This window comes from Acanthochromis polyacanthus, chromosome 5 (genome assembly GCF_021347895.1).
Source record: "Acanthochromis polyacanthus isolate Apoly-LR-REF ecotype Palm Island chromosome 5, KAUST_Apoly_ChrSc, whole genome shotgun sequence".
NCBI classification, from domain to species: domain Eukaryota; kingdom Metazoa; phylum Chordata; class Actinopteri; family Pomacentridae; genus Acanthochromis; species Acanthochromis polyacanthus.
The window spans coordinates 42,985,755-43,013,106 of record NC_067117.1 but is presented as its reverse complement, the minus strand read 5'-3'; the positions used below and the strand labels follow the sequence as shown (position 1 = coordinate 43,013,106).

Here is a 27,352-nt window from a genome sequence, read left to right as displayed (position 1 = left end):
TTTAAAAGTAAATACTGCAACTGATCTTACGAAGTGGTGGGAAGCAAAAATCATTTATGTGGTGATTTAGTCATTTCATTTTACATCCCTACTACTGCATTAGCCGTTATAACTGAATGTGTTGCCCTTTTTCCATCCCTGGTTCACTCGGTGTCTTCCTGCTGTCCTCTGATCATCAGGTGTGTCTGACTGTCCCTCTGCCTCCTCGTTTGTGTTTAGTTTTTAAAATGATCGGCTACAGATCACTTCATCTTCAGAAACAGCTGAACAGCTTGTTGGACACATCAGGTGGAGACAGACTGATGAAGTCATGAAATAAAAGTACTACTTCCATCAGTGTGGCTAATGCAGTGGCTGATTGGTTAAAATGACACCAGTGCAGCGTAATGACCATCATCCACTCACACAAAGGGAACCACTTTACATTTTAACTCTCAATAAGAGGTCACATTTGGTGGAAGTGTGGAGCCCTGTGTGCTCATGGCTGGCTGAGGATTGGCTCTTTTCTGATACTGGACTGAAAACACTGATGATACTGAAACATGGGAATTTAAGGCTGTTCTTTATTTATTTACTTCAAAAGTAAATATATTTTGGATTAGAACCACTCAGCTTGATTTTCTGTCACAGCTGTGACCACTGATCACTGATCTGGACATAATCCAATAACAAATAAACTCGTTAATACAAATGAAGCAACAGCAATGCAGGGCAGCATTAGAACAGCAGAGATCTGATGTTCATCTGCCTTCAGGATGGATGCGCAATAAATGGTCTGTATTTATATAGCACTTTTACTATACCTGCAAGGTACCCAAAGCGCTTTACATGATACATCACATTCACCCATTCACACACTGATGGCGGAAGCTGCCATGCAAGGCGCTAACCACGACCCCATCAGGAGCAATTCAGGGTTAGGTGTCTTGCTCAGGGACACCTCGAACACGACGGGGCGAGGATCGAACCGGCAACCCTTCGGTTGCAAGACGGCCACTCTACCCACTGAGCCATGCCGCCCCATTATTGGGTGGTTCTATTAATGGTTCTATTAATCTGGTAAGGGAACAAATGGCTGAAACGTCTGGTTAACGTGTCTGCAGTCTGGACTGATGCTGTTATTCATCTGTTTGTTGTAATTATATTGTGGTTGAATGAATGAACAGAGTTCTACAAGAAGCTCAGCTCACACATTTGTGTCCCTCTCTGTCTTCTCTTGACATTGGCAGTGTGGCAGATGAGCAGATGAGCAGGGACAGACAGACCAGTATGATCAGGGCTGTTCCCACAGGGAGCCTGGCAGCGCCCACTGATGCCTCACTAGAGTCACGGTGTCTGGATCACCGTCTCAGGGGAGCCTGGGTGTCTCCACATCTTATCTATCCTAATATTGTCTGGTTCCCTGCTGGCTGATGGAGACAGAAAGATAAACAGGATCATCCACCATTACACTTTAGTAGCCAAAACAATACAAATCCACTTTAGGGCTGTGAATGAAAGCTTATGTCAGGACAGCAGAATTCAATTCAGTTTTATTTACACTACTCACAGTAAGTTAGAGACATTGTTTTTTAAATGAGTGCTTTTCCTATTTGGTCTGAATTTTAATGAAATAAGTAATAGTTCCCTTTGATATTTGCTGGTCCCGAATATCTGAATATTCGGTCGTGATGGTCGTATCTGAATATTTATTTTGAGATCTGAATATCCGGACAATGTCACGTGATCGCTGTTTGTTTCGTCCCCCCCATCGGATATTACAATAAGAACTGATCCTAATATTTGGCTCTTGCTAATTGCTTCACTGTGGCATTTGTTAGCTTGTTTTATTTTAGTTTATCTCTGTTTAGAACCAGTCTGAAGCCTCCCTCCACTGTTAGTTCAGAGACGTGATGACGTCCTGATCAACATCCAGCCTCCTGTGATCCATGGTTAGTCTGTCTGTGGATTCAGAACCAGGGAGCAGAGGACTTTCACAAAAATAACAAGGAAAAAAACTGCACTAATGATAAAATAATTGTTGCTGTTAATTAACGTGGTAATAACGTGTTAACTTGCCCAGCCCTAATATTCACCACAACAAAACTCTGCAGCTCCTAAACCCGGAGCAATGGAGATGACTTCCTGAGACTAAGAAAGATTTTACAAAGGCCATTTACTGCCATGTTTGAAAGTAGGATCACACGTATCGGGATTCAGGGTTAAATTTTTGGACCGATTTCTTCTCTGAGACATTTAATGAAAGAAGGAAAGAATGAGTGAGGTGGTGTCTTAGAACCTCCAAAGGCCAGACTGTCCACCAGTGGCCTGGGGTGGGTGAACCGCTGACCTGGGATCAGCCGTAAATCAGTCCTGTCTGCAGGCAGGACAGGAAGTCAGAGGAAACGCTAATGACAGCTCTTACAGGGGACATATTATGCAAATCTCACTTTGTGAAAGTGTTCTTATAGTAGTGTGTGTTGCAGTAGCCTCATTATGAGGTTCGAATTTGAAAACTGTCTGTTTCCTCCCTGCCTTGCTACACCACATTTTGTGAAAATGCCTGCTCAAACGTCTGAGTTTGAGTCGGGTCCGCTTATGACGAAATAAGCGGATTTAACTCCTCCCCTGACTGTAACCCCCCCCGGCATGGCCGCACTGTCCTACCAGTGTGCGTTGTCCTGGGTGAGGGAGGGGGTTCTGGAGTGGCGGTTCCCTCACAGCGCCACTCTTCTCTCGTTTCCCGGAGCTCGGCTTCTCGGTGCAGGCACCGGGCAGTCTCGTGCCAGGCTCATGGCACCGGTAGCAGCTGTCTGGAGAGCGGCGGCAGTGGCGCCGGTCGGCTCCCCGCTCTCGGCTGGTGGTGGCCGGCGCCAACTGCCAGAGCATCTCTCCTGCTAGCGGCTGCTGCGGCGTCGGCTGTGACGGCCACTGTTTCGTCAAGGGGCGGCGGGTTCTTGGTGTGATGGAGCTGTCGGGGATTACGGGAGCGAACTCTCTGCTGGCCGAACAAAGGATGATTTTGGTGCGAACAAACTTAAATACTATGTTTTTGGGCTTCTGAGACCTATATGACGTGACTGAAAAATAGCATAATATGGGACCTTTAAATCTGAAGTCAAAAGTCACATTTGTGCTGTTCATAGGCCAGAACTCTTCCCATCTAAAACACAGGAGTGGAACACAAAACTGGAAGGAGAAAGTGGGAGCAGAGTGGACACTCGTGTGTCCATCCATCCATTCTCTATACACCGCTTCATCCTCACTAGGGTCATGGGGGGTGCTGGAGTCTATCCCAGCTGACTCGGGTGAAGTCAGGGGACACCCTGGACAGGTCACCAGTCTGTCACAGGGCTACATATACAGACACACAATCACACTCACATTCACACCTACGGACAATTTAGAGTAACCAATTAACCTCAGTATATTTTTGGACTGTGGGAGGAAGCCGGAGTACCCGGAGAAAACCCACGCATGCACAGGGAGAACATGTAAACTCCATGCAGAAAGATCCCAGGCCCACCGCACTCGTGTGTTTTATACGTATATGTTATGTTTTTCACAGTTTCGTGTTGAAGAAACTTGTATTATTATATTCAATTAAAACCAGTATTGTAGATAAAGAATTGAAGTATGATTTCAGTCAGTTCCACAGGTCTTCATGGAGTCAGATGCAGCTTGATCCAGAGCTGGATCAGATAAATATTATATTCCATCTTGGAATAATCTAATACAGTGACTAATATATGAATGATTTGTCTCCATGAAAAGTTCATAAACACAAATATATTTGCTTCATTTAAATGTAAGGTTAATCAAAACAGAAGATCATGTTGCATTTTTGCTTGAATATCGACTGATAAAATAGTTGGATTGTTAAAATGGGCATTGATTAAATCATTAAAAGCAGTTGGCTAATGAACAGTTACTGACTCTCCCAATACAGATGTGTCTGTTTTAATAATACTTTAAGTTTAAATCTTTTAGGAACATGAACATACATATAGATGGTAAATAACCTGGTTACTGATTACTGCTTGCTGTTCATGAAATAATCTGACAGACTTGAAACTGTAACCTTAAATCCAGCTCTACACTCTCAGCATGTCTTTGATTTGAGGGGGTTCTGTATTGTCGGCGGTCACTGTGTGTGTGTGTGTGTGTGTGTGTGTGTGTGTGTGTGTGTGTGTGTGTGTGTGTGTTTGTTGGGAATGCCCCTCAGTAAATGGTTCTTTGTTTAACGGGGTAGAAGTGGCTGAAAGAGTAATAGAGCCTCTGTTGTTGCCTAATGATCAGACACACACTCAGATAATGGATGTTTCTCTGCGTCCTGATGAAGTCAGCCTCAGCGTGTATGAAGTCATCCCTGCTCCCAGCGCCCCACTCTCCTTATTAGTGCATGAGAAGCTAAAAACTGTTTGAGGTTTTATCCCAACGCTCCACAGCTCGGAACTATTTTTCTGCTCTGCCTCCTTCAGCTTTACCTTTATGTTCCAGCAGGTTAACTGGTTCCAGTGTGATTGCTCCTAAACACATTTATTTTTTTCAGTAACTGTTTGTGGTTCATGATCACACTCAGAAGTTAGATTTGTATGACAGACAGGGCACCCACTGGACCCCCAGAACCCCCTCCTCCACACAGGTTTGGATCGATATTTACTTTGGTTTTAGAAGGAATATGTAATCCTGCCCTGATTGGTACATCAAACATCATCAGTTGATCCAAAATGCTGCATCCAGAGTACTGACGGGAGTTGGCAAGAGAGATCATATTTCTCCTATACTGGTTTCTCTTCATTGGCTTCCTGTTAAATCTAGAATAGAATTTAAAATCCTCCTTCTGACATATCAGACCTGATAGTACCACATTATCCTAGCATTTTTTTTCTTAAAAACACCAGATGATTCTGATGCACCTGTACACATCATCAGTAATGTATCCTGGGGTCATAGGGTGTTTCGGGTCTTTCAACATTAGACATTGTCAAGTGTATTCACTTTCAACTGCACAATTTCCCACACTTGAAAGGAAACCCTCACATCTGAAGTTTTGAATAAGCAAGATTCCACTCAGCAAAGTCCTTTTGGATCTTTTTGGTCCATTGTAACAGTTGATCTGTCTTGTGGGTTCTCTCAGCGCAATAACCACTGCAGTTCTGACAATGCAACAGGTTCTTTTATTCACCGCACCGTCACCAATGTACAAAACAGTTTCTTCTCTCTGTCCGGCTCTCCACTGGTCCTCATCCGGTAAACAGTCTCAACATCAGCCCGGCTCTCCGCCGGTTCTCGCCCGTGCATCTTCACTCTCTTGTCATCTCTGTCTGTCCGCCTTTTGTCCTCTGCTCCAGCCTGCTACTGTGGAGATAATCAGGACAACCTAATTGGTGCCACCTGCGTTCATTAACCTGACGCTGCTTCCACACACTCTCCTCCACACCTCTCTCCCATGCAGCTGAGCTCTCCCACACCCATCGCCACATCTGTTTATTTGACTTTTATCAATAGCTGAAGCAGCACACAGCAGCAGCAGCAATAGCAACAGTAGCAGGTGAAAAACTTTAAAATAGAAAAGAAACACCAGTGTACAAAATATTAAAATTCAAATCACATTTAACCTTAAGAAATATTCCATACAAATATTAAAAATAGAAACAATTTGAAACCCAAGCAATAAGCCCACAGCAACCCTCCCCAAACAAATAGAAAACTTTGGAACAGGCCAAATGCAGAGAAGCTTAAATGTAAAAAATTAGTACCACACAGGCAAATAAACCAAAAGTTATCAAAACCCACAAGTTACCCACTTAAGTAGAAAAGCACAGGTAAATTTACTTATTTTTCCTTTCTCTTTCCCCCCCAGTGAATACACAATCATCCATAAAAGATATACCATCCACTAAGCAATCATTCAAACAAATCAAACAATCCACACCAAACCCCACCAACCCTTCGTCTTTGGCAATCTGGAGCTCGCATGGTGTTCAAACAAACTTTGAGATGGCAATATCATGTTGAAAATGGACATCTACCAGTGCACAATTAAAATTAGTCTCTTACCAGCAGTCCTTGAGAGTTTATTTGCGAGTTTGTGCAGCATGAGCTTTTTGTGAAGATCCCAGCTTTGGAATTGTTTCCCTCATGTTTCGGTGTTCACAGCTCTGAATATGTTTCAAGAAGAAAGGCATGCGCAAATCACCTGTTCAGGTGTGCTCCAGTAATTTGGAACAAGCTCCACCTGGGTGGAGAAGCGGGTGCAGTACCGCCTTCTACTAGCAGAGGGCAGCAATGTGATCGCAGCTGACGTAACACCCTCGCCCAGGCGACCCAGCTGCGGTTGATCAAGCCGCAGCTTGTGTACAGGTAGCATTCGCTTCCCCCCATGGTTCTCCTCTCCGAATCCAGAGCCATCTCGAAGCGTTCTCCGCTCCTTCGGTGATGTTCTTGATGGCTCTGCTCCTTGCCATTCCCGTGATGCCCAAGGCACTTAGGGCTTTGTGGAGAGATTGCCCCACAAATCCTCTGCTGCTAACTTCGATGGGCATATATCTTGCCTTCCAGCCCTGTGTACGACAGTCGATGACCAGATCTTCATACTTGGTCCTCTTCCTTTCATGGGCCTCCCCCAGACGGTCCTCCCATGGCACCGTCAGCTCCATGATGATGATGTTCCTTGTGCTCTCTGAGACCAAATGGATGTCTGGCCTCAGGGTGGTTCTGACTATGTGCTGGGGGAACTTCAGCTGCCCCTCTAGGTCTACAGACAGCTGCTAGTCCTTGGCAGTTGCCATTATCCCTGCTGGTGGCTTCTTGTGACCTGACCTTGGCTGGGTTCCTGCTTTGACAAAAGCGATTGTGCTGGTGGTGTTGCACACTCAGCTGCCACTGCTGATGGCTTCTGCAATAGGTTTCAACACCTGGTTGTGGCGCCAGGTGTAACGGCCTTGGCTGAGTGCTTTTGGACAGGACCTCAGAATGTGCTCCAGCGTTCCTCTTCCTGAACACAGGTGGCAGTTTAGAGTCTCCACTTTCCCCCAGGTGAAGAGGTTTGCTGGGCTAGATAGGACATCATAGACTGCCCGGATGAGGAAGCTGATGCGGTTTGGCTCAGTCTGCCAAAGATCCGTCCAGGTGACTTAACGGTCCATGGCATGCTCCCATCTGGTCCAGGCCCCCTGCTGCCTCAGACCAGCCGCTCTGCTTGTCCCTCCGTCCTCCACTGCAGTCCTGACCTCCTCCTGCATCTGCCTTTGCTTCTCCTTCCCCTTGCACTCCCTGTGCCAAGGTGGTGTTTGGAACATCCCCAGGCCTGCTCTGCCGTGAGCCACCACACCCACCAGATCTCTGTGGTGCAGCCGTGACTCAGCATCTGCCACTGCAGCCTGGGCACTCCACTTCCTTCCGGTCTTCACCACCGCTCCAGCCTGGGCCACCTTTGGGTCCCTCGGGTCTCTGTATATTAGCACCTCTCGTGCCCGTGCCACCTTGAACTCCTTTTCCAAAGACTTTAGGGGCAATCGGAGCTCCGTAGAGTGCAATGTTACTGACGCTTTTGGGCAACCCCAACCATCTCCTAAGAAAGGAGCTGGCCTTCCTCTCCATGGTCTCCACAGTAGAGATGGGGACCTCATATACCAGTAGTGGCCAGACTATCCTTGGCAATATACCATGCTGGTATATCCATGCTTTAAACTTGCCTGGGAGGCCAGATCTATCCACAGATCTCAGCTAACTGTCCAGTTCCTGGCAGGTCATCTGGACAGATGCGAAGTCTCTGAGGCTGCTGTCAAAGACTTTGCCCAAACTCTTCACAGGCTTCTCTGAGACTGATGGTATCACTGCCCCTTCAATGCTTAAGTGGAACCTGTCTGTGACCTCGCCCCTCTTCACCACTAGTGATCTGGACTTGGCTGGTTTGAATCCCATCCTGGCCCACTGGATGAGTTTTTCCAGGCCTTGGAGGATCCGTCTGCATCCTGGCACTGACTCAGTAGTGACTGTCAGGTCATCCATAAAGGCCCTGATTGGGGGCTGGCTGGTTCCTGATTGGGTCCTAGGGCCACGACACTCTGGCTCTGCAGACTTCACAATCATGTTCATTAGGGATGGAAATTTCGACTAATTTCCCCCCAGTCTCAAATTTTATTTGCGACTAGTCGACTAGTCTATAAAGCCACATAATGACAGTGAAGAAACATTTTCATTTATATTCTGCTCCGTAAGTCTGGATGGTATCTGTAGTGACTTTGCGTATGCACGATTCATCTGCCGTCTGGCTGCGGAGTGATGTGGGTCTCCCAGCTCACAGCAGCACCTGCTGCTTGTTGAGGACAGTAACTGCAGAATGATCCGAGTTTTCCTGTCAGTCTCCAAAATGGCAGAAAAAGTCGCTAAATTTGTCGCTAGTCGCTTTTGACAAAAAAAGTTGCTAGGACGCTTTGGAAAGTCACTAGATTTAGCGAGAAAGTCACTAAGTTGGCAACACTGGTTTCTGCCACACAGCCAACAGGCGACCTTGTTGTCATCTGCTGCGTCAAAATACTGCCAAACGGTGCTGATTTTCTTACACGGGAGCGTCGCCATCTTCCCACTTTACCTTTCCAAACTTTCTTCCCCAGGCTGTGTGGCTCAGCCCCCTGCTACGTGTGCGTGTGAGGGGAGGGGAGGAGGAGCAATTCTCTCCCTGGCTGCTCAGCCTGTTTACAAAGAAGCCGAGGCAGAGGCGCAAAGAACAAGGTGCATGATGCTTAATGCAGCCTTTAACCAACTAGTAAAATTCTAAACGTTTAATAAATGAGTAGGCGGTTAAACGATTAAACGACTAGTGGCGCACATCCCTAATGTTCATTGCCAGGGCGAACAAGGTCACAGAGATGGTGCAGCCTGTGATTATCCCCACCTCTAATTTATGCCATTCCGATGTTACTTTCACCGCTGTAACTCTTAATCTGAACTGGTCATAGTAATCCAGGATCAGATTTGCAGATTCAGCAGAACTCTTGGCTCTCAGACTGCAGGCTTACTTGTTGTTCCTAGAATCTCTAAAAGTAGAATGGGAGGCAGAGCCTTCAGTTATCAGCTCCTCTCCTGTGGAACCGCCTCCCAGTTTGGGTTCTGGAAGCAGACACCTTCTTTATTTTTAAGACCAGGCTTAAAACCTTCCTTTTTGACAGATCTTATAGTTAGGGCTGACTGGGTGACCCTCAGAGGGTCAGCTGGAGTCTTCCTCTTGGATGTCCCTTAGTTCTGCCTCTAGTTATTAATTATTTATTAATGTTATAGGGACTGCAGATGGAAACTAGCTACTAAGCTATAATCTGGTGCAGCACATCTCTGACTCATGTGAGCTTAATGTTTCTGTACATTGTCCCTTAAATAAAGACTAAACTAAACTAGTTAGTTAGGGCTGACTGGGTGACCCTGAGGGGGTCAGCTGGAGTCTTTCTCTTGGATGTCCCTTAGTTCTGCCCCTAGTTCTGCTGCTATAGGCCTAGGCTGCTGGGGGACCTCTCTGGATGCACTGAGCCCTTCTCTATCTACCTTTACATTTAATATATATACAGTGTGCGCCAATGACGTCGGACCATCGGTCAAATCCGATTTGTGTACCAAAAGTCCGGTAAAACTTACTACATTACCAGTCTCATGTCCGGTGTAATTTTTTTCCTGTAAATCACCCTAAAGTCGCCGAGAATCACCAAGGGATAATGCAGCATCGGGGGACAGCAATTTTGTATGATGACGTTATGTCACATGATCACATGATGTGTGTGGCGGCGGCGGCGGCGGCGCAGCGTGCGGCGGCGCAGCGACTTCCAATTGCTGGGCCGTTTACAATCGAACGACAGCTTGTTAACGTCGTTAGCAAGCTATCGTTAACGTCGTTACCATCTCGCGGGAGTATCAGTGACAATAAAGTGTTCAAACTTGAAATGAAATCCGCGGGGATCTGCGGAAAATTCCCATCCCTGAGTACAAATTCAAGTTTCTGCAGGAGTGTGTGAAAGTAGCGCCAAAACGAAGCTGAGAGCTGTTTTTCTGGTCAAATTGGACGTGTATGGTGAGTAATTCAATGGTAAAAGTGGATGGTGGTATGGTAGAATGGTGTGGGAGGGTGTAGTGACGGTGACAGTGCATGTAGATGGTAATTTACCAGGTGTATAATGAGAGAGGGTGGATGCTGAGCTAGATTTGTCTGTTGTTATGAGAGTATGGTAGATTATTTCATGGATTATGGTATTACATACCATAATCCATGGTATGGTATGCATAAAATATTCGGTCCAGTAAAAACTGTTTCGGTCCAGTAAAAAATTACTGTTTACTGGTCCACGGTCCAGTAATAAATTGTGCCCATTCGCGCAGACTGTATATACCGTTATTGCATTACACTCACTCTGTTTGTCCCTGTGTTATTTCTCCGAGTGTCCCTGGTCCCAGAGTTGGATGCTTCAGATCTGTGGTTGCTGTTCCACCAACTGGTCTAGTCTCTATCATGTCCACTGTGGGATGCTGCTGCTGACCTTCCTCCAGCCCACTGCTTCCAGCTGCCCATTTCCACCAGTTTACTTTGCATCACCCTCACTTTACTTGATCTGCTCTTCTACATATTTTTGAGTTTCCTACCAGCTGTATATGTAGAATATTTACTGCCTGAGCTGTACATCAGAACAGTAAACTATGAATCAGATTACATGTTAGCTTCTACTTTGTATGAATCATCTGTCTTATCACGCATGTATCAAATTGTGTGTTTTATTTTTCATGTTCCTCTCTACCTCTCTTCCTCTACCTCTCTACCTCTTCTGTCCCTCTCTACCTCCTTCCAGCAGCAGATGGTCCCTCCACATAAAGAGCCGGGTTCTGCTCCAGGTTTTTTCCCCGTTTAAAGGGAGTTTTTCTTGCCACTGTCTCCTTAGGGCTGCTCTTGGGGTTCATATGGGTTCTGTAAAGTGTCTTGAGACAATTTGACTGTAATTGGTGCAATATAAATAAAATTGAATTGAATTGAATTGACCCCCCGTCCAATCGCCACCTTATCGCGGTGGAGGGGTTTGAGTGTCTCGGTGATCCTGGGAGCTATGTTGTCCGGGGCATAAGCCCCTGGTAGGGTCTCCCAAGGCAAACTGGTCCTGGGTGAGAGACCAGACTACTGGTGATACTCACAAGCCCCCGGCTGAGCGCCGCTTTGGTGGAGTTTTCCTCGGAGAATGAGAGGGTCACCTCTCTGCGACTTCGTGTTGCAGAGGGGAAAACTCTGACTGTTTTCTGTGCGTATGTGCCGAACAACAGTTCAAAGTATTCGGCCTCCTTGGAGTCTCTGGGTGATGTCCTGGAAGGGGTACCGCCCGGGGATTCCATAGTTCTTCTGGGAGACTTCAACGCTCACGTGGGCAACGATGGAGAAACCTTCAGGGGGTGATTGGGAGGAACGGCCTGCCCGATCTGAACCCGAGTGGTGTTTTGTTATTGGACTTCTGTGCTAGTCATGGTTTGGCCATAACAAACACCATGTTCGAGCATAAGGTTGCTCATAAGTGTCGATGATCGACTTTATAGTCGTATTGTCAGACCTGCGGCCGTATGTTTTGGACACTCGGGTGAAGAGAGGTGCAGAGCTGTCAACTGATCACCACTTGGTGGTGAGTTGGATCTGATGGCGGGGAAGACTGCCGGACAGACCTGGTAAACCCAAACGTGTAGTGCGGGTGAACTGGGAACGGTTGGCGGAGGACCCTGTCCGTAGGGTTTTCAACTTCCACCTCCGGAAGAGTTTCTCCTGCATCCCGGGGGAGGTTGGGGACATGGATTCTGAGTGGTCCGTGTTCAAAGCCTCCATTGCATAAGCAGCTGCTAGGAGCTGTGGTCTGAAGGTCACTGGTGCCTGTCACGGCGGCAATCCAAAGATCCGCTGGTGGACACCAACGGTGAGGGAGGCCGTCAGGCTGAAAAAGGAGACTTTTCGAGCCTGGTTGGCTCGAGGGTCTCCCGAAGCAGCTGACAGGTACCGGCTGGCCAAAAGGGCAGCAGCTGTGGCAGTTGTGGAAGTTAAAACTCAGGTGTGGGAGGAATTCGGGGAGGCCACGGAGAAGGACTTTCGGTCGGCCTCGGGGAAGTTCTGGCAAACTGTTCGACGCCTCAGGAAGGGGAGGTAGGGCTTCGCTCAGGCTGTGTACAGTCAGGGTGGAGAACTGTTGACCCGTACTGGGGATATCTTCGAGCGGTGGAAAGAGCACTTCGAGGAACTCCTGAACCTGGTAAACACATCCTCTATGGAGGAGGCAGAGCCTGAAGACTCGGGGGATCTTCGTCCATATCCGTTGCAGAGGTCGCCGAAGTAGTTAAGAAGCTCCTCGGTGGCAAGGCGCCAGGTGTGGACGAGATTCGCCCTGAGATGCTGAAGGCTCTGGACATTGTTGGACTGTCTTGGTTGACACGTCTATACAATGTCGCGTGGGCATCGGGTACAGTACCTGTGGAGTGGCAGACCGGGGTGGTGGTCCCTATTTTCAAAAAGGGGGACCGGAGAGTGTGTACCAACTACCGTGGTATCACACTTCTCAGCCTCCCCGGGAAAGTTTACTCTAGGGTGCTCGAAGGGAGGATCCAACCAATAGTCAAACCTTGGATTCAGGAGGAGCAATGCGGATTCCGTCCCAGTCGTTGACCCCCTCACCAGCTCTTTACCCTTGCGGAGCTGCTGAGGGGGTCATGGGAGTATGTCCTACCAGTCCACATGTGTTTTGTGGATCTGGAGAAGGCCTATGACTGTGCCCCTCGAGGGGCTTTGTGGGGGGCACTGCGGGAGTATGGGGTCCCGGGCTCGTTGCTACGAGCCGTTTGGTCCCTGTACGACCAAAGTGAAAGCTGTGTCCGCATACTCAGCACTCTTAGTCTCTCTCATCCAAATTTGAAAGCTCAGAAACCAGTTTTATTTGTTGTTATATATCGTCCTCCTGCTCCTTATTCTGAGTTTTTATCTCAATTCTCAGACTTTTTATCTGAATTAGTGCTCAGTTCAGACAAAGTTATTATTGTGGGTGACTTTAACATTCATGTTGACATAGACAGCGACAGCCTTACAACAGCTTTTAATTCATTATTAGACTCAATTGGGTTTTCTCAACATGTAAATAAACCAACTCATAGTTTTAATCACACTCTTGACCTTGTCCTGACTTATGGCATAGAAATTGAAGAGTTAACAGTATTTCCCCAGAACCCTCTTCTTTCTGACCATTTTATGATAACATTTCAATTTAAAGTAAAGGACTGTTTAGCAGCTGAGAACAAATATCATTACAGTAGGTGTTTGTCTGACAATTCAGTATCTAAATTTAAGGAAATAATACCCTCACTGTTTACTTCAGCAACATTTACTGATAAATCAGAAGGCAATTATTATTATTTTACCCCCACAGAAGTGGATTATTATGTTAATAATGCTTCAGCCTCACTGCGTACAACTCTTGATAGTGTTGCACCTGTAAAAAAGAAAGTTATATCTCAGAAAAAACTTGCTCCTTGGTATAATTCCCAGCTGCGGACTTTAAAGCAGGCATCCCGAAAGCTGGAAAGAAAGTGGTATTCCACTAATTCAGAGGAAGTGTATGTGGCTTGGAAAAATAGTCTAGTAATCTATAAAAAAGCTCTTCGTAATGCCAGGACAACTTATTATTCATCTTTAATAGATGAGAACAAGAACAACCCAAGGTTTCTCTTTAGCACTGTAGCCAGGCTGACAAAGAGTCAGAGCTCTGTTGAACCTTGTATTCCTTTAGCTTTAACCAGTAACGACTTCATGAGCTTCTTTACACATAAAATAGTTATGATTAGAGATAAAATTAATCTGGCCCTTCCTACAAATGTCACAGATGCTTTTGAATTGGCTGTTAGACCTGATGAATCTTTAGAATTCTTCACTCCTATATGTCTCTCTGAACTAATTTCAACAGTTTCTACATCCAAACCATCAACATGTCTTTTAGATCCTATCCCAACTAGACTCTTCAAGGAGATTTTACCTTTAATTAATTCTTCAATGTTAGATCTGATTAATCTCTCTCTAGTAACAGGCTATGTACCACAGGCTTTTAAGGTTGCTGTCATCAAACCTTTGCTTAAAAAGCCCACTTTAGATCCAGATGTGTTAGCTAACTATAGACCGATATCCAACCTACCATTTCTCTCTAAAATTCTGGAAAGAACAGTTGCAAATCAATTATGTGAACACTTACAAAGGAATAATTTGTTTGAAATGTTTCAGTCAGGCTTCAGAGTGCATCATAGCACAGAAACAGCTCTAGTGAAAGTTACTAATGACCTTCTCATAGCATTAGATAATGGACTAGTCTCTATACTTGTTTTGTTAGATCTTAGTGCAGCGTTTGACACAATCAACCACAAAATTTTATTACAGCGTCTAGAACATTCAATTGGCATTAAAGGGACAGCACTGGACTGGTTTAAATCCTACTTATCAGATAGGTTCCAGTTTGTGCATGTCAACAATAACTCTTCTGAGCATACTAAAGTTAATCATGGAGTTCCTCAGGGTTCTGTCTTAGGACCGATACTTTTCATATTATACATGCTTCCTTTAGGTAATATTATTAGGAAGCATTGTATTAACTTCCATTGTTATGCAGATGACACACAATTGTATTTATCTATGAGGCCAGATGAAACTGATCAGTTAGCTAGACTGCAAGATTGTCTTAAGGACATTAAAACCTGGATGACTTTTAACTTCCTACTGCTAAATTCAGACAAAACTGAAGTCATTGTATTTGGCCCCAAACATCTTAGAAACTCGCTTTCAAAGCAAATAGTTACTCTGGATGGCATCACATTGGCCTCCAGTACTACTGTGAGGAATCTTGGAGTTATTTTTGACCAGGACATGTCCTTTAACTCACACATAAAGCAAGTCTGTAGGACTTCCTTTTTTCACCTGCGTAATATTGTAAAAATCAGGAACATTCTGTCTCAGAGTGATGCAGAAAAATTAGTTCATGCTTTTGTTACTTCCAGGCTTGACTATTGCAATTCCTTATTATCGGGTTGTCCAAATAGTTCTCTCAAACATCTACAGTTGATCCAAAACGCTGCTGCGAGAGTACTGACAGGAGTTAGCAAAAGAGATCATATTTCCCCTATACTTGCCTCTCTTCACTGGCTTCCTGTTAAATCCAGAATAGAATTTAAAATCCTTCTTCTGACATATAAAGCTCTTAATAACCAATCTCCATCATATCTTAAAGATCTGATAGTACCTTATTATCCTAGTAGAACTCTTCGCTCTCAAGCTGCAGGCTTACTTGTTGTTCCTAGAATTTCTAAAAGTAGAATAGGAGGCAGAGCCTTCAGTTATCAGGCGCCTCTCCTGTGGAACCTGCTCCCAGTTTGGGTTCGGGAGGCAGACACCCTCTCTATTTTTAAGACCAGGCTTAAAACGTTCCTTTTTGACAAATCTTATAGTTGGGGCTGACTGGGTGACCCACAGGGGTTCGGCTTGTGTCTTCATTTGCACAGCTGACTCCTTCTTGGACGTCCCTTCGTTCTGCCTCTAGTCATGCTGCTATAGGCCTATAGGCTGCTGGGGGACTTTTCTTGACGCACTGAGCCCTTCTCTATCTACCTTTACATTTAGTATGTATACCGTTATTGCAGTTCATTCACTCTGTTTCCCCCTGTGTTATTTCTCCGAGTGTCCCTGGTCCCAGAGCTGGATGCTTCAGATCTGCGGTTGATGTTCCACCAGCTGGTCCAGTCTCCACCATGTCCACTGTGGGATGCTGTTGCTGACCTTCCTCCAGCCCTCTGCTTCCAACTCCCTTTTTCCACCAGTCAACTCTGCATTGCCTTCACTATACTGTTATGCTAACTTACATACTGTTTGAATTTTACTGCTAGCTATATATGGAGTATGTTTAATGTCAGAGCCGTACATCATAAGAGTAAATTATGAGTCAGTTTTCAATGTTAGCTTATACTTTGTCTGTGTCACATATCCTGTCATGCATGTATCCAAATGTGTGTTGTGTTTTCCTTGCTTTCCCACCCCTCCCTCTTCTCCCATCCCTCCCCCTTGCCCTCTTCTGTCCTTCTCAACCCGCCCGGCCAGCAGGCAGATGGGTCCCCCCTATATAGAGCCGGGTTCTGCTCGAGGTTTCTTCCCTGTTAAAAGGGTGTTTTTCCTTGCCACTGTCGCCTTTGGGCTTGCTCTGGGGGTCAGGCATTTGGGTTCTGTAAAGCGTCTTGAGACGAGTTGACTGTAATTGACGCTATATAAATAAAATTGAATTGAATTGAATTGAATTAAGTCAGACACGTTTCTGGTGGGTGTTGGACTCCAATCCTGTTTGTGGTTTTCATGGACAGGATTTCAAGGCACAGTCGTGGTGGGGAGGGTTTTCAGTTTGGGAGCCTCAGGATCGCATCTCTGCTTTTTGTGGATGATGTGGTTTTGTTGGGGTCCTCAGACCGTGACCTCCAGCACACGGTTTGCAGCCGAGTGTGAAGTGGCAGGGATGCGGATCAGCACCTCCAAGTCCGAGGCCATGGTTCTTTGCTGGAAACCGGTGGATTGCTCCCTCCGGGTTGGGGGGGAGTTGCTTCCTCAAGTGAAGGAGTTTAAGTATCTCGGGATCTTGTTCACAAGTGATGGGAAAATGGAGCGAGAGATGGACAGGCGGATTGGTGCGGCGTCAGCAGTAATGCGGGCGTTGTACCGAACCGTCGACTTCCGCCGTAGGGTGGCTAGGCTCAGCCTTAGAGATAGGGTGAGGAGCTCAGACATCCGGAGGGAGCTTGGAGTAGACCCGCTGCTCCTTCACATCGAAAGGAGCCAGTTGAGGTGGTTTGGCCATCTGATTCGGATGCCTCTAGGGAGACTTCCTTTGGAGGTTTTCCGAGGACGTCCGTCTGGGAGGAGACCCCGGGGTAGACCCAGAACTCGCTGGAGGGATTATATATCTCGTCTGGCCTGGGAACGCCTCGGGATCCCCCGGGAAAAGTTGAAAAGCGTTGCAGAGGTGAGGGACGTCTGGAACGGCCTGCTTCGCCTGCTGCCTCCGTGACCCGGCCCCGGATAAGCGGAAGAAAATGGATGGATGGATGAATGGATGGATGGATTGAATTGAATTGATCTGACTTTCATAGACACTCTTTTTGTTATGCTCAGAGTTCAAGTTTGTAGAAAAAGTTTTACAGAAGTTGTTCTCTCAGTGCTAGGATTAGGGAACCAAGTTCTAGCAGTGTTCCTTTGAAGTTCTGCTCAAAACCCATCATACATATGTAGCTATAAAGACATCAGTATGCTTCAAAGAGATGGAAGGGCTGTTATTATTATGATTTTTATTATTATTATAACAACATGTTTTACCCATTTATACATTTCGTTACGTTTTGCACCTATATTCATGCTGCAAGAGTTTCCATGATGCGTACTGCACCTTCTGGGGCATTTCGTCGTGTGATTGAGGGAGTGGTTGAGGATGTTGGTGTAGAGTTCTCTCAGCTGGTCTGCACATGTCTGAAGTATCGTCCTGGGATGCCGTCTGACTCCAGCTGCCTCTCTTATGTTGATGCTGTGCTGTCCTGACCTCATTAAAGTTCAGAATCAGTGTGATCTACTTACACTGGTTCTGTAAAAAACACGTAGAGATCATCTGCTGATGAGGAGTTGCTGCTTTCAGTGTGACTGTCATTAATTTATACATGTGATGTTGTTGCTAGTGAAGTTATCCTCAGTTTTGTGCTGGTCCAGCTTTAGCTTGCATTACAGAAACACAAAGGAAATCCCCTTGTATAAAAGGTTTGCATTTCGCCCCAGATATTCTGTGCTCGGTGTACAGAGTGCTCCAAGACTTGTTAATGTAAAAACACAGCCCTCCTCCTTTCTTCTTGCCAGAGTCAGCTGTCTTGTCCCTATGTAGTCTGTAGCTCAGTGGTATTGCTGTTTAGTCCTGTCTAAGACAGTGTTAAAATGCAAAGTTCTTTATACTTTGCTGTAAAGTAATCCTCAGTCCTCGCTCATCCATATTGTTTAAAAGGCTTCATGCATCTGTGAGGAGAAAAGAGGAGTGATAGTTTGTGTGGTCCAGCATTTAACCTAGCTTGTATTCTAGCCTACTACTACACTTCTGTCTTTGCTCTCTGTTCCATTGCCAGCATTTCCCTCTAAAGATTGTAGAAAAAACTGAGTTCAGCTGTGGTGATATCTGCTGGTACTCCAGGAGGTGGTTGAATGAGCTGCTCTTTCTTAGGTCATGGTACTGACATTAAGGAGCCTGATTCACATCATACTTCCTTGATTGTGACCACTGCAGATGTTGCAGCATTGATACTGAAATTGTATGAGCCAATGTTAGAAGATACCAGCTCTCTGTGTATTTGAATGGTGCAGAAACTGAGTGGTCTAACACACTTTCTTAGTTTTTGAGAGATACATGTTGCAGGGTTTGTGTTTTCAGGAATGGTCTAAAATTCAAAGTGCTGCTGTAACGCTGTGTTTGGGTTCTGGGTTAGAAATCCACTAAACTACTATAAAAGACAATCTAAAGACATGAAATAAAGCATCTTTTTCTTCCAGCTGTAGTGTTAGGTCGTTGTCTAAGTCAAAGGAAGCAGATTGTTAGTGCAGCTGATGTGTAGACCGCCACAGTAGGTTCTTAAAATTCATTGAGGGGGTTCTTGTGAAGGTCAGTCTCCAAAGAAACACATAGACATGCATAAATCATGATCTGTGGAGAGGACGGGAAACACATAGACACCTGCAGGTTTTACAGAGATTGCAAATCACTGAGCTGTCTGACATTTTGATTCTGAAATAGACACAGAGGTCCCTGACAGCAGATTCAAGTATTCTAAGACAGAAACCCCAAGATGGAATCAGAAAGTCAAACCTTCAGACATTTGGTCCAAATGCAAAATAATTCTTTCGGTCTTTTTCAAAGGTCGGGTATTTCTTTGTTGCTACACAGCAGTGACTGATGGGAGAGGTTTATCTCTGGTATCTCACTTTGCATTTCTTTAAACACAAACACACCCTCTACCCAGCATCCATAAGATCAGCTTGGTTTCTTGCTAAACTTGCCAGTTATTTGTGCTGGATCTGCCCACAGTTAAAAGAAAAGTGACCACAGAGGAGGAAATAGACTATAAATATATAAATAGATGTTTTTTAACCATACTCATGCAGCTTCACAACTGAACATTGTATAGTAATGAGACGATAAGTGGAGTTCTCTCTACCTGCCGGTGGTTTTGTGGCTGATTGTGTATCTTTTTAAACAATATGACCTGTCATGAGCATCAGAACAAACAGAGTTCGGCCAAACTACCTCCTGAAAAAGGAGCTGCTTGTGTGACTGGTAGTCCCAGCACAATAGAATATTACAAGCATTGTTGTCTTTTTCTCCACACTAATGCAGGTTTCACTAAGTTGTAGTTTCTGGCAATTAAACAGGATTTAAATGAAGGCAGCTTTCCTGTGGACAGAAGCTGACCACTGGTAGGCCAAGAGGCAGACGCTACAGTAGGGAGAAGACCTCCAGTAAAGGACTGTAAGATGAATCTGCTGCTGTAAATGTCTCTAACATCTCTGCTGGTTCATGCTAACAGCTGTGACATCTGATCACACCTATAAATAACTGTTTTTGCAGAATTTAGCTCTCACACCTGCAGTCATGTCAGATGAAGGGATCCAGTATTTTAGGAAGCAGCTCAGCATCACACTTTTACTAATATCTGTGCTCCCAGCTTGTGAAGAGCACTGAACTGACTGGCCTTACTATGGGATGTGTCTGGAGTTGTGTAATACACTGCTCTCTTTTTAAGACTCCATTAAACTCCAAGCTGATTTCATGGTGGATCTCTGTTTCCCCCTCCCATCTTATTTTACTTCACTCTTGCTCCTTCTCTCTCTCTATCAGTCTTTGTATTAGAGTTTGATGGAGCTTTATGTGAAATGAGTTTGTAATCTAATTTATTTTGGGCCTGTTTTGAATTAATTTGGAATATCTTTGACATGTATTTCCTAGAGGACAGTGCACAGTGAAGTAGTGGTTATGACTTTCACCTTGCAGCAAGAAGATCCCTGGTTTGAGTACCGGCCTGGGATCTTTCTGCATGGAGTTTGCATGTTCTCCCTGTGCATGCGTGGGTTTTCTCCGGGTACTCCGGCTTCCTCCCACAGTCCAAAAACATGCTGAGGTTAATTGGTTACTCTAAATTGCCCGTAGGTGTGAATGTGAGTGTGATTGTGTGTCTGTATATGTAGCCCTGTGACAGACTGGTGACCTGTCCAGGGTGTCCCCTGCCTTCACCGAGTCAGCTGGGATAGACTCCAGCACCCCCCATGACCCTAGTGAGGATAAAGCGGTGTATAGAGAATGGATGGATGTATTTCCTAGAATGAATAATGTGATAAAGGTACAGTTTTGACTTCATCTAAATATCGGTTTAGGTGTATCAGCAGAACACAAATGCTCAACATGAAAAGTTTTCTGATGTTTTTTGGAGGGCACTTCATGTATGTACAGTTTTACTATACAACATGTTAATGTGGGAAAGGATTGTATCCTAATGTACAGATGTTATTAGCTATTATTAATGCAGCATTGAACACATTATTTTATTATGATGATAGCAGTGATGTGAACCACGCTCCATGTTTAACGCTAATAGAGTTTATTGTTTCTTTTAATTAGTAATGGATGTCATCTCTGATTGAATTTGAAGCAGTAATTAGGATTTCTCCCAGTGGAGTTCTCATGGAAGCCATCCTTGTGTTTTCTGCTCAGATACAGTGAACAGGTTCCTTCTGGATCCAGATGATGGAGCTCCTGCTGTGTCTGCTGTTCCTCAGCTCAGTGGTCCTGGAGGAGGCTGTTGGTAAGTCATACTTTACGCCTGAATGTGTTTAGTTGCTCTGTCAGTGTTTAGGTTTAAAGATGTGGTTATACCAGGTCTGTAAAACCCCATAGCTCTCTCTAATACAGCTCATCTTCAGCTTTCTAGTATCTGACGTCCAGCAGCTCCTACACTGTTCCTCCCCCTCTGCCCTAGTGTTCCACACATCTGAGCGAGGGCTGATGGAAACTAAACATGAACTGTGTTAAGAACATCAGTGTTTATAGAGGATTAGTACAAACAGCCCTGTGCAGTGTTACTGAGTGGTCAAATTATTCTAAACTCTATCACCTTCCACTGAGCATTATTTCTGAGTTAAACAGTATTTTCTCTGATATCACATTCAACACTTACAGTTTAGACTTCATATATTCAAAGTACAGAACCCACAGTAGGAATAGCACACCTTTCATTCCTCAGTTCCACATCTTTTATTTTGGTTTTCTACTTGTCTGCCTTGTTTTTGATGAAAGACTCAAACCTTCTCCAAATGGAGGATGTCGGTGTTGCATACATTTGGTACATTCACGTGCATTCATGGTACATCAGTAAATACCATCTTCAACACTTTATGTTCTCATGCAGCCCTGTATCATTCCTTTCCCTCCTCTGTCTATCAGTAATATGCATTCATGTTTATCAGGTTTACACCAACCCTGCCATGACCTTTCTGAGCCTAACTGTTTATCCTGGTATCATCTGACTAAAGAACGTTCCTCCAGTGTTCATCAGGCTTTCTTCATGTTGTTTGCAAAGTTCTATCTTGCAGCTGTGTTCTGAAGAGCACACTAGATCTTTTTTGTTGGACTCCCTCTGTTCCGGCTGATGCTGAAACTAACCCTTCACACTGAGCTGTCCCAGAATGCTGAACTGATTTCTACTGATAAGTCCAGAGCCAGGTCTGAAGCACTGACCTGTCTGTGATGTGGAGGTGATGGTGGAGGTGCTGCTTTATCCCTGGTGTCATTCTAGGAGCTGCAGGTCTGATTAGTGGAACTATGCATCCTGATTACTGCTGAAGTTTTGTTTTTCTGTGTTCTGACTGATTTTAGATGGTCACCAATCGTCCTGTAATCTTCTCCATCATTGGTTTGTGTCATAATCAGATGTTTTTGTTACTCTTCTTTCCCTTGTGGAGCCTGTTGGAGACAGACTGGACTCAGTTTAGTGATCAGAGGTGTGTTCACCTGTGTTACTGAGTTTTTATTTTGGGAATATGCAAATATTGAGTGTTGATCCATTTTTTAATCACTTTACATTTACAGAAGTCATACTAGACAGTGAAGTCATTTAGTTTGTACAGTCTGTAGAAGGACAGTGTCTACTCAGATGTGCGTGGATGAACAAAACAATCATACTTGGACTGTTTTTCACAAAATAATATCTCTGATATTAATTTGCAAATTCTATCTGCTACAGTGTCTGCTCTGTGAATTTTCTAATCCTGTTCTGATTTTCTGTATATTCCTGTCTATTTTATGGCAGATGGTGAGTCTAACAGCCAAACAACACAACAAAGACTCAGACTCAGTCACCTCCCTCTAAATGTTACCTCTATATAGACTGTATTGGGACCATGGAAAAAGTGCCTATGAAGTGAATTTCGTTCCACTCACGTGGATCTACATGAACTCTGCTTTATAAGATATATCTATTGCTAATTAGTACCCCAAAAAAGTTTCTACTCACCGTTTCCAGTCATTTTTTAATAATTAGCGTTTTTGTGTCGGTCTTTTTTACTGTGGCGTAGTGATGTTTACACGGGTGGACTAGGATTTGCGGTGCGTGCAGCAGTTTTTGGTCACGTGGACCAATAGGAGCCGAGTCCTGTTGCCGTGGAATCAGATAAACACCCAACATGGCATCGACTGTATCTCGCACAGATACCAGCGAAGATGACGAAAAGAAAAGAAAGACAAGGAAACCGCCTTCAAAAGTTCCTAAAAAAGGATTGAAACGATGCTATATGCATCTCACAGATGTCCAGGGCGAAGACGTGCAGGACTTTACACTCACAGAAATATTTGACCCTAACTTTTAAGATTTATGTAATTTTATTAAATGACAAATTTCCATTTACTTTTTTTAGATAATTTTGACACAAAGCTACAAAATAAACCTTACATGATGTATATTCATTAGTGTAATAAAGCCTATTTATTTGAAATGCATAATCGTCAGGTTTATGTATTTAGTATTAATAAAGTATAATTACTCTAAATTAATAATAATGACAGTATTTATTTAAAATACATAAAATATATTGTTTGAATTACATGTTATTTATGCTTATGTAATAAACTAAATTAATCAAAATGCATCACACTTATGTAATTCTTTTCCATTCAGTATAATCTTAATGATGCATAAGAACTATCAGACCACATTGTTGATTCAACAGATTTATTGCCATTAAAGCCTTTTAATATCTTCAATGTTAATGCGTGTACAAAAACTTCCATCTTTCTAATCAATCTAATCTGTAGAATTTTCAACTGTAAAAAAATTAATCTGCATATAAAGCATGACATGAGGCAAAAACACGAAAGTCCACTAAATCTGTCAACATTCAGCTCAACAAAGTGCAAAAATGGCAGTGTAACAAATCTGTCAAATAATTCAGCTCAACAGAGCAAAGTGCAAAAATGGCATGTACAATATGTTTTAATTGCATAATTTTGTGCAATAACTGAACTAAAGAAGTCAAATTTTTATTTAAATACCTCATGACGGAAACGTCACTAAGATAAAGTGTAATTTTGTTTTAAACGGCACTTTGAAATTAAATTACGCTACATCTTAAAGTGACGTTTCTGTTTTAATTATGTATTTAAAAGTTTGACTTGTGTACGTTCACAACAAGGCCCTAAGTTGCATTTTGGCCATAGTTTAACTTCAATGTAACAACTTGAGTGATGAAAGGCTTTGGCAGGAACTGAAGCACCTTTTCAAAATAAAATAAATCTTTTAAACATTTAAAAAATGTTGAAACACTTAACTAGCTCCCACGAAATCTGGAGAAAGAAAAATACTGTTTGAGCTGAGGCATATTTGGACACCAAAACTAAAAAAAAAAATCTTTTACAGATACGCATTTAACAAACAGGTATTTCCTTGAAGTACCCTTCAAGAACTAAGGGATTATTTAAACACAAGATCCTGTCTAACCAGGGGAAAAAAGCAAAAAGAAAAATGAGGAATGAGCTCTGTAAGTGCATTATTGTCAGCCAAATCACTGAAGCAATTTGAGTTTCAGTGCCTGTACTTTTGGTGAAAGCTTGGTTGAGTCCAGGTCCATCAGGATTTTTTGGTACACCTCGAATGTACGCTTCAGGCTTTTTGGATAGCTCAAGTTGAGTGCGTAGATCAGTCCATAAAGCATCACGCATGCATGGCTGATACTCTGCAGGTTATGGAGGACTTCCACGCCTTCCAGCACAACACCGACATCAGCAAAGTGTCCATCACCTGGACCATCAGAATCATCAGAACCATGACCCTCTGCTCGGACTGTGTAGATGCCCATGGTTTTCTCTGCAATGTCTGCCTCAGCCTCTCTGGATTCAATGTCCTGAAAAATAAAGAGAACAGAACAATGGGCTGTGTGACCCTAAACTTGACCACCAAAATCCAAGCAGCTCCTCCTTAGGCCAACTGAGCGTTAAATTGAAGATATTTCTTTAAGGCACTGTATGCGTTCATGAGAATGAGATCGATGCAAGCTCAAGGTAACAATGACTCAAGACCTTTGACCACCTCCTACAAGCCTGGAAAAAAAAAAGAAAAAGTCTTAAGGATGCATTGTGTGTTCTTGTTAACATGAGATTATACACAGCCTACTCTCAAAATGTGCACTTTTCTATCAAGGTGAAAACAATTAAAAATTTGATAATTATCCTTTCAAGTAGTAGTCTTGTTCTCACATGTTTATGGGTTGATCCTTCACTGGGGGTAAGTATGTGTGCTTCTTTAAGACGAAGGGATTTCCGGGGAGACTGCAGAGACTGCTTTTTTCCCAATGAAGCCTTTGACCTGCCATAAAAAAAATGCAGTTAACAAAACACCAACTAAAAATACATAGATATATGAAGATACAGAACCAGGAACCCCCCCTCCGCAAATTGGTTTTGTTCAGAGATCAGTGATGTAAATACATAGCCAGTAGCTGTAAGAGCCAAATAAACAGTTCATTGATGTTCAGGTAAAAAGTATTGAAGGAAATGAGGCAAAACTCTCCAACCCCCTCCCACCCTTCGCCATCTCTACTCACCTCCTCTCTCCTAAACTCTTGTAGGAGTAAGGTTTACTCTTCTATCCAACCCTCTCCAAACCTCACTCATGACCAAATCTGACATTTTTAAAATCCCATGCTCAATGTATGTGTGACGTTATACTGGTGGGAGATAGCGAGTGAGTATGGGAGAAAGACAGACCGAATGAGAGAGGGAGGACAGTAGTGGACAACAATGAAAGAGCAGGAGGGAGAGAAAGAGGAGAGATGGCGGAGACACAAAGTGTGAGAGAGTGAACTGGAGAACAGCGGTCAGTCTTGTATTGGTTAGAGTTCCAACCAATACAAGTACTGCTGCACATTAACATATGCAGCAGTACTCTTGAATATTGTGCACTTTTCTGTCAAGGTGGCAACAATTACAAATCTGACAGTTATTCTTTAAAGTAGTAGTATTGTTCTCACATGTTTGAGTTGAGCCTGGGCACATCCAGCCTTCACCTGATAAATCACTTAAAACAATAGTATGGTACAGGAAATAAAGATACAGTCTTCCAGTCTGGAAGTAGTGGAGTGTGTGCATCAAACCTGTTAAGTCTAAAGCTGACTTGCATTGTGTTTTGCCCAGTTTTTGCTACCTAGTAACAAAACCTGACCTTGTAATGTAATTAACAGGGGAGGTCCTGAGCAGCATTAACCCTTTGCGCTTCAGTGTACCGCCAGCGGTACACTTACTAATTTGCATAGGAATTTCAAGAATGTCCGACGGCTGCAAACGCGCTTATACAAACACTATACGCCGATGGAAAGCTTAGATTCTCATGAATCCGCCGGTATAAATCACTTTCAGATGTGATTACCACAGCGGGTGAGAAAAACACATTTGTCCGACAAAAACAAATATTCATCCATCCGTTCTCCATACACGGCTTCAACGCACACAGCGCGACTCACATTTCCGGGTTCATTATTACACACAGATGAAAATATTCCACAAAAAACGGCCATAATCCAACCTTTTACATCCAGATGACACAAGCCAGTAAACTATTTTATCCAAAACATGTCCTGAAGTCGGTATAAAATCCCCGAATCGGTCGTTTTCAAGGAAATGCACCTCGCGATGCGTGTCCAATATTCCGTGTATTTTTCGTCATTTTTTTAATTTAAAAATAGAATATTAGCGATTTTTTGTACTGAAAATGGTTGGAATTGACTGCAGCTTAAAGGGTTAAAAAGTTGAAATGATTTCACTTTTCAGCACCTGTAAAAAGTGAGCTGTCTTGCATCAGCCTAAGAGAGGACAGTAGGAGTTAGAGGCGGGTTGGAAGCAGGATGATAGGGAAGAAAAAAATGACCAACCTTTCCCCCTCACATGCTTACCTCTTGACATCTGGCTTCGGCTTTACTGACTGCCTCAGATCCTCAGCTGCCTTTTGATAGAGAAAAAACAATTATCCCATTGTTTCTCTCCATGAACAGCAATTCTAAATATACTACAAGGTATGCTAACAGAGGAAGACAGCAATGACATTACCGTTGTAAACTACATTGTAAAAAAAAAAAAAAAAAGAGAATAACCCATTAAGACCAAATCTGACATTTTTAAAATCCCATGCTCAATGTATGTGTGACGTTACACTGGTGGGAGATAACGAGGGAGTATAAGAGAAAGACAGACAGAATGAGAGAGGGAGAGGACAGTAGTGGACAACAATGAAAGAGCAGGAGGGAGAGAAAGAGAGGCCGAGAGGAGAGATGGTGGAGACAAAGTGTGAGAGGGAGAGAGAGTGAACTGGAGAACAGCGGTGAGTCTTGTATTGGTTAAAGTTCCAATTAACATGTCCACGTACTTGCCATATCTTCAAAGAAGACAAGAAGGCTTCCTTCTGTATGATGTTCTCAAGGCGCTGGAGTTCATAAGCAGACAGTCCACAACATGCATCCTAGTGACATCCCCCCACAAATAGAATCCAGCTGATCAGAACCAAGAATCAAAATGACCTGACATTATCTGAAAGGCATTTCTTACTATGAAGTAAAAACTGCTGGTTCATAAGAACTATGAAGTGTCTGTGTCCTCACCTTGTTGTTTGGGTGAGAATTGTCATCCCTGGCATAGTGGAGGCGTTTAGGTGCCAGGACCCGACCCTCTTTATCCTCAGGCTCCTCTGGACCAAGTGAAGTTACTTCCTACAAAGTACCAGCACGACCACCATTTGC

General features: G+C 43.9%; 1 protein-coding gene across 2 annotated transcripts in view; it reads left to right on the top strand.

The window, feature by feature from the left end:
- cntn2 (contactin 2) overlaps positions 1–27,352 on the top strand; it is a 192,706-nt gene that overhangs the window by 10,492 nt on the left and 154,862 nt on the right. For both annotated transcript variants that reach the window (XR_007941819.1, XM_051948014.1), the window contains exon 2: positions 20,790–20,880. Coding sequence is in view for 1 of the 2 variants with exons in the window: in XM_051948014.1 (XP_051803974.1) it covers positions 20,820–20,880 (61 nt within the window). In the remaining variant the exon portion in view is untranslated. The remainder of the gene's footprint in view (positions 1–20,789; positions 20,881–27,352) is intronic.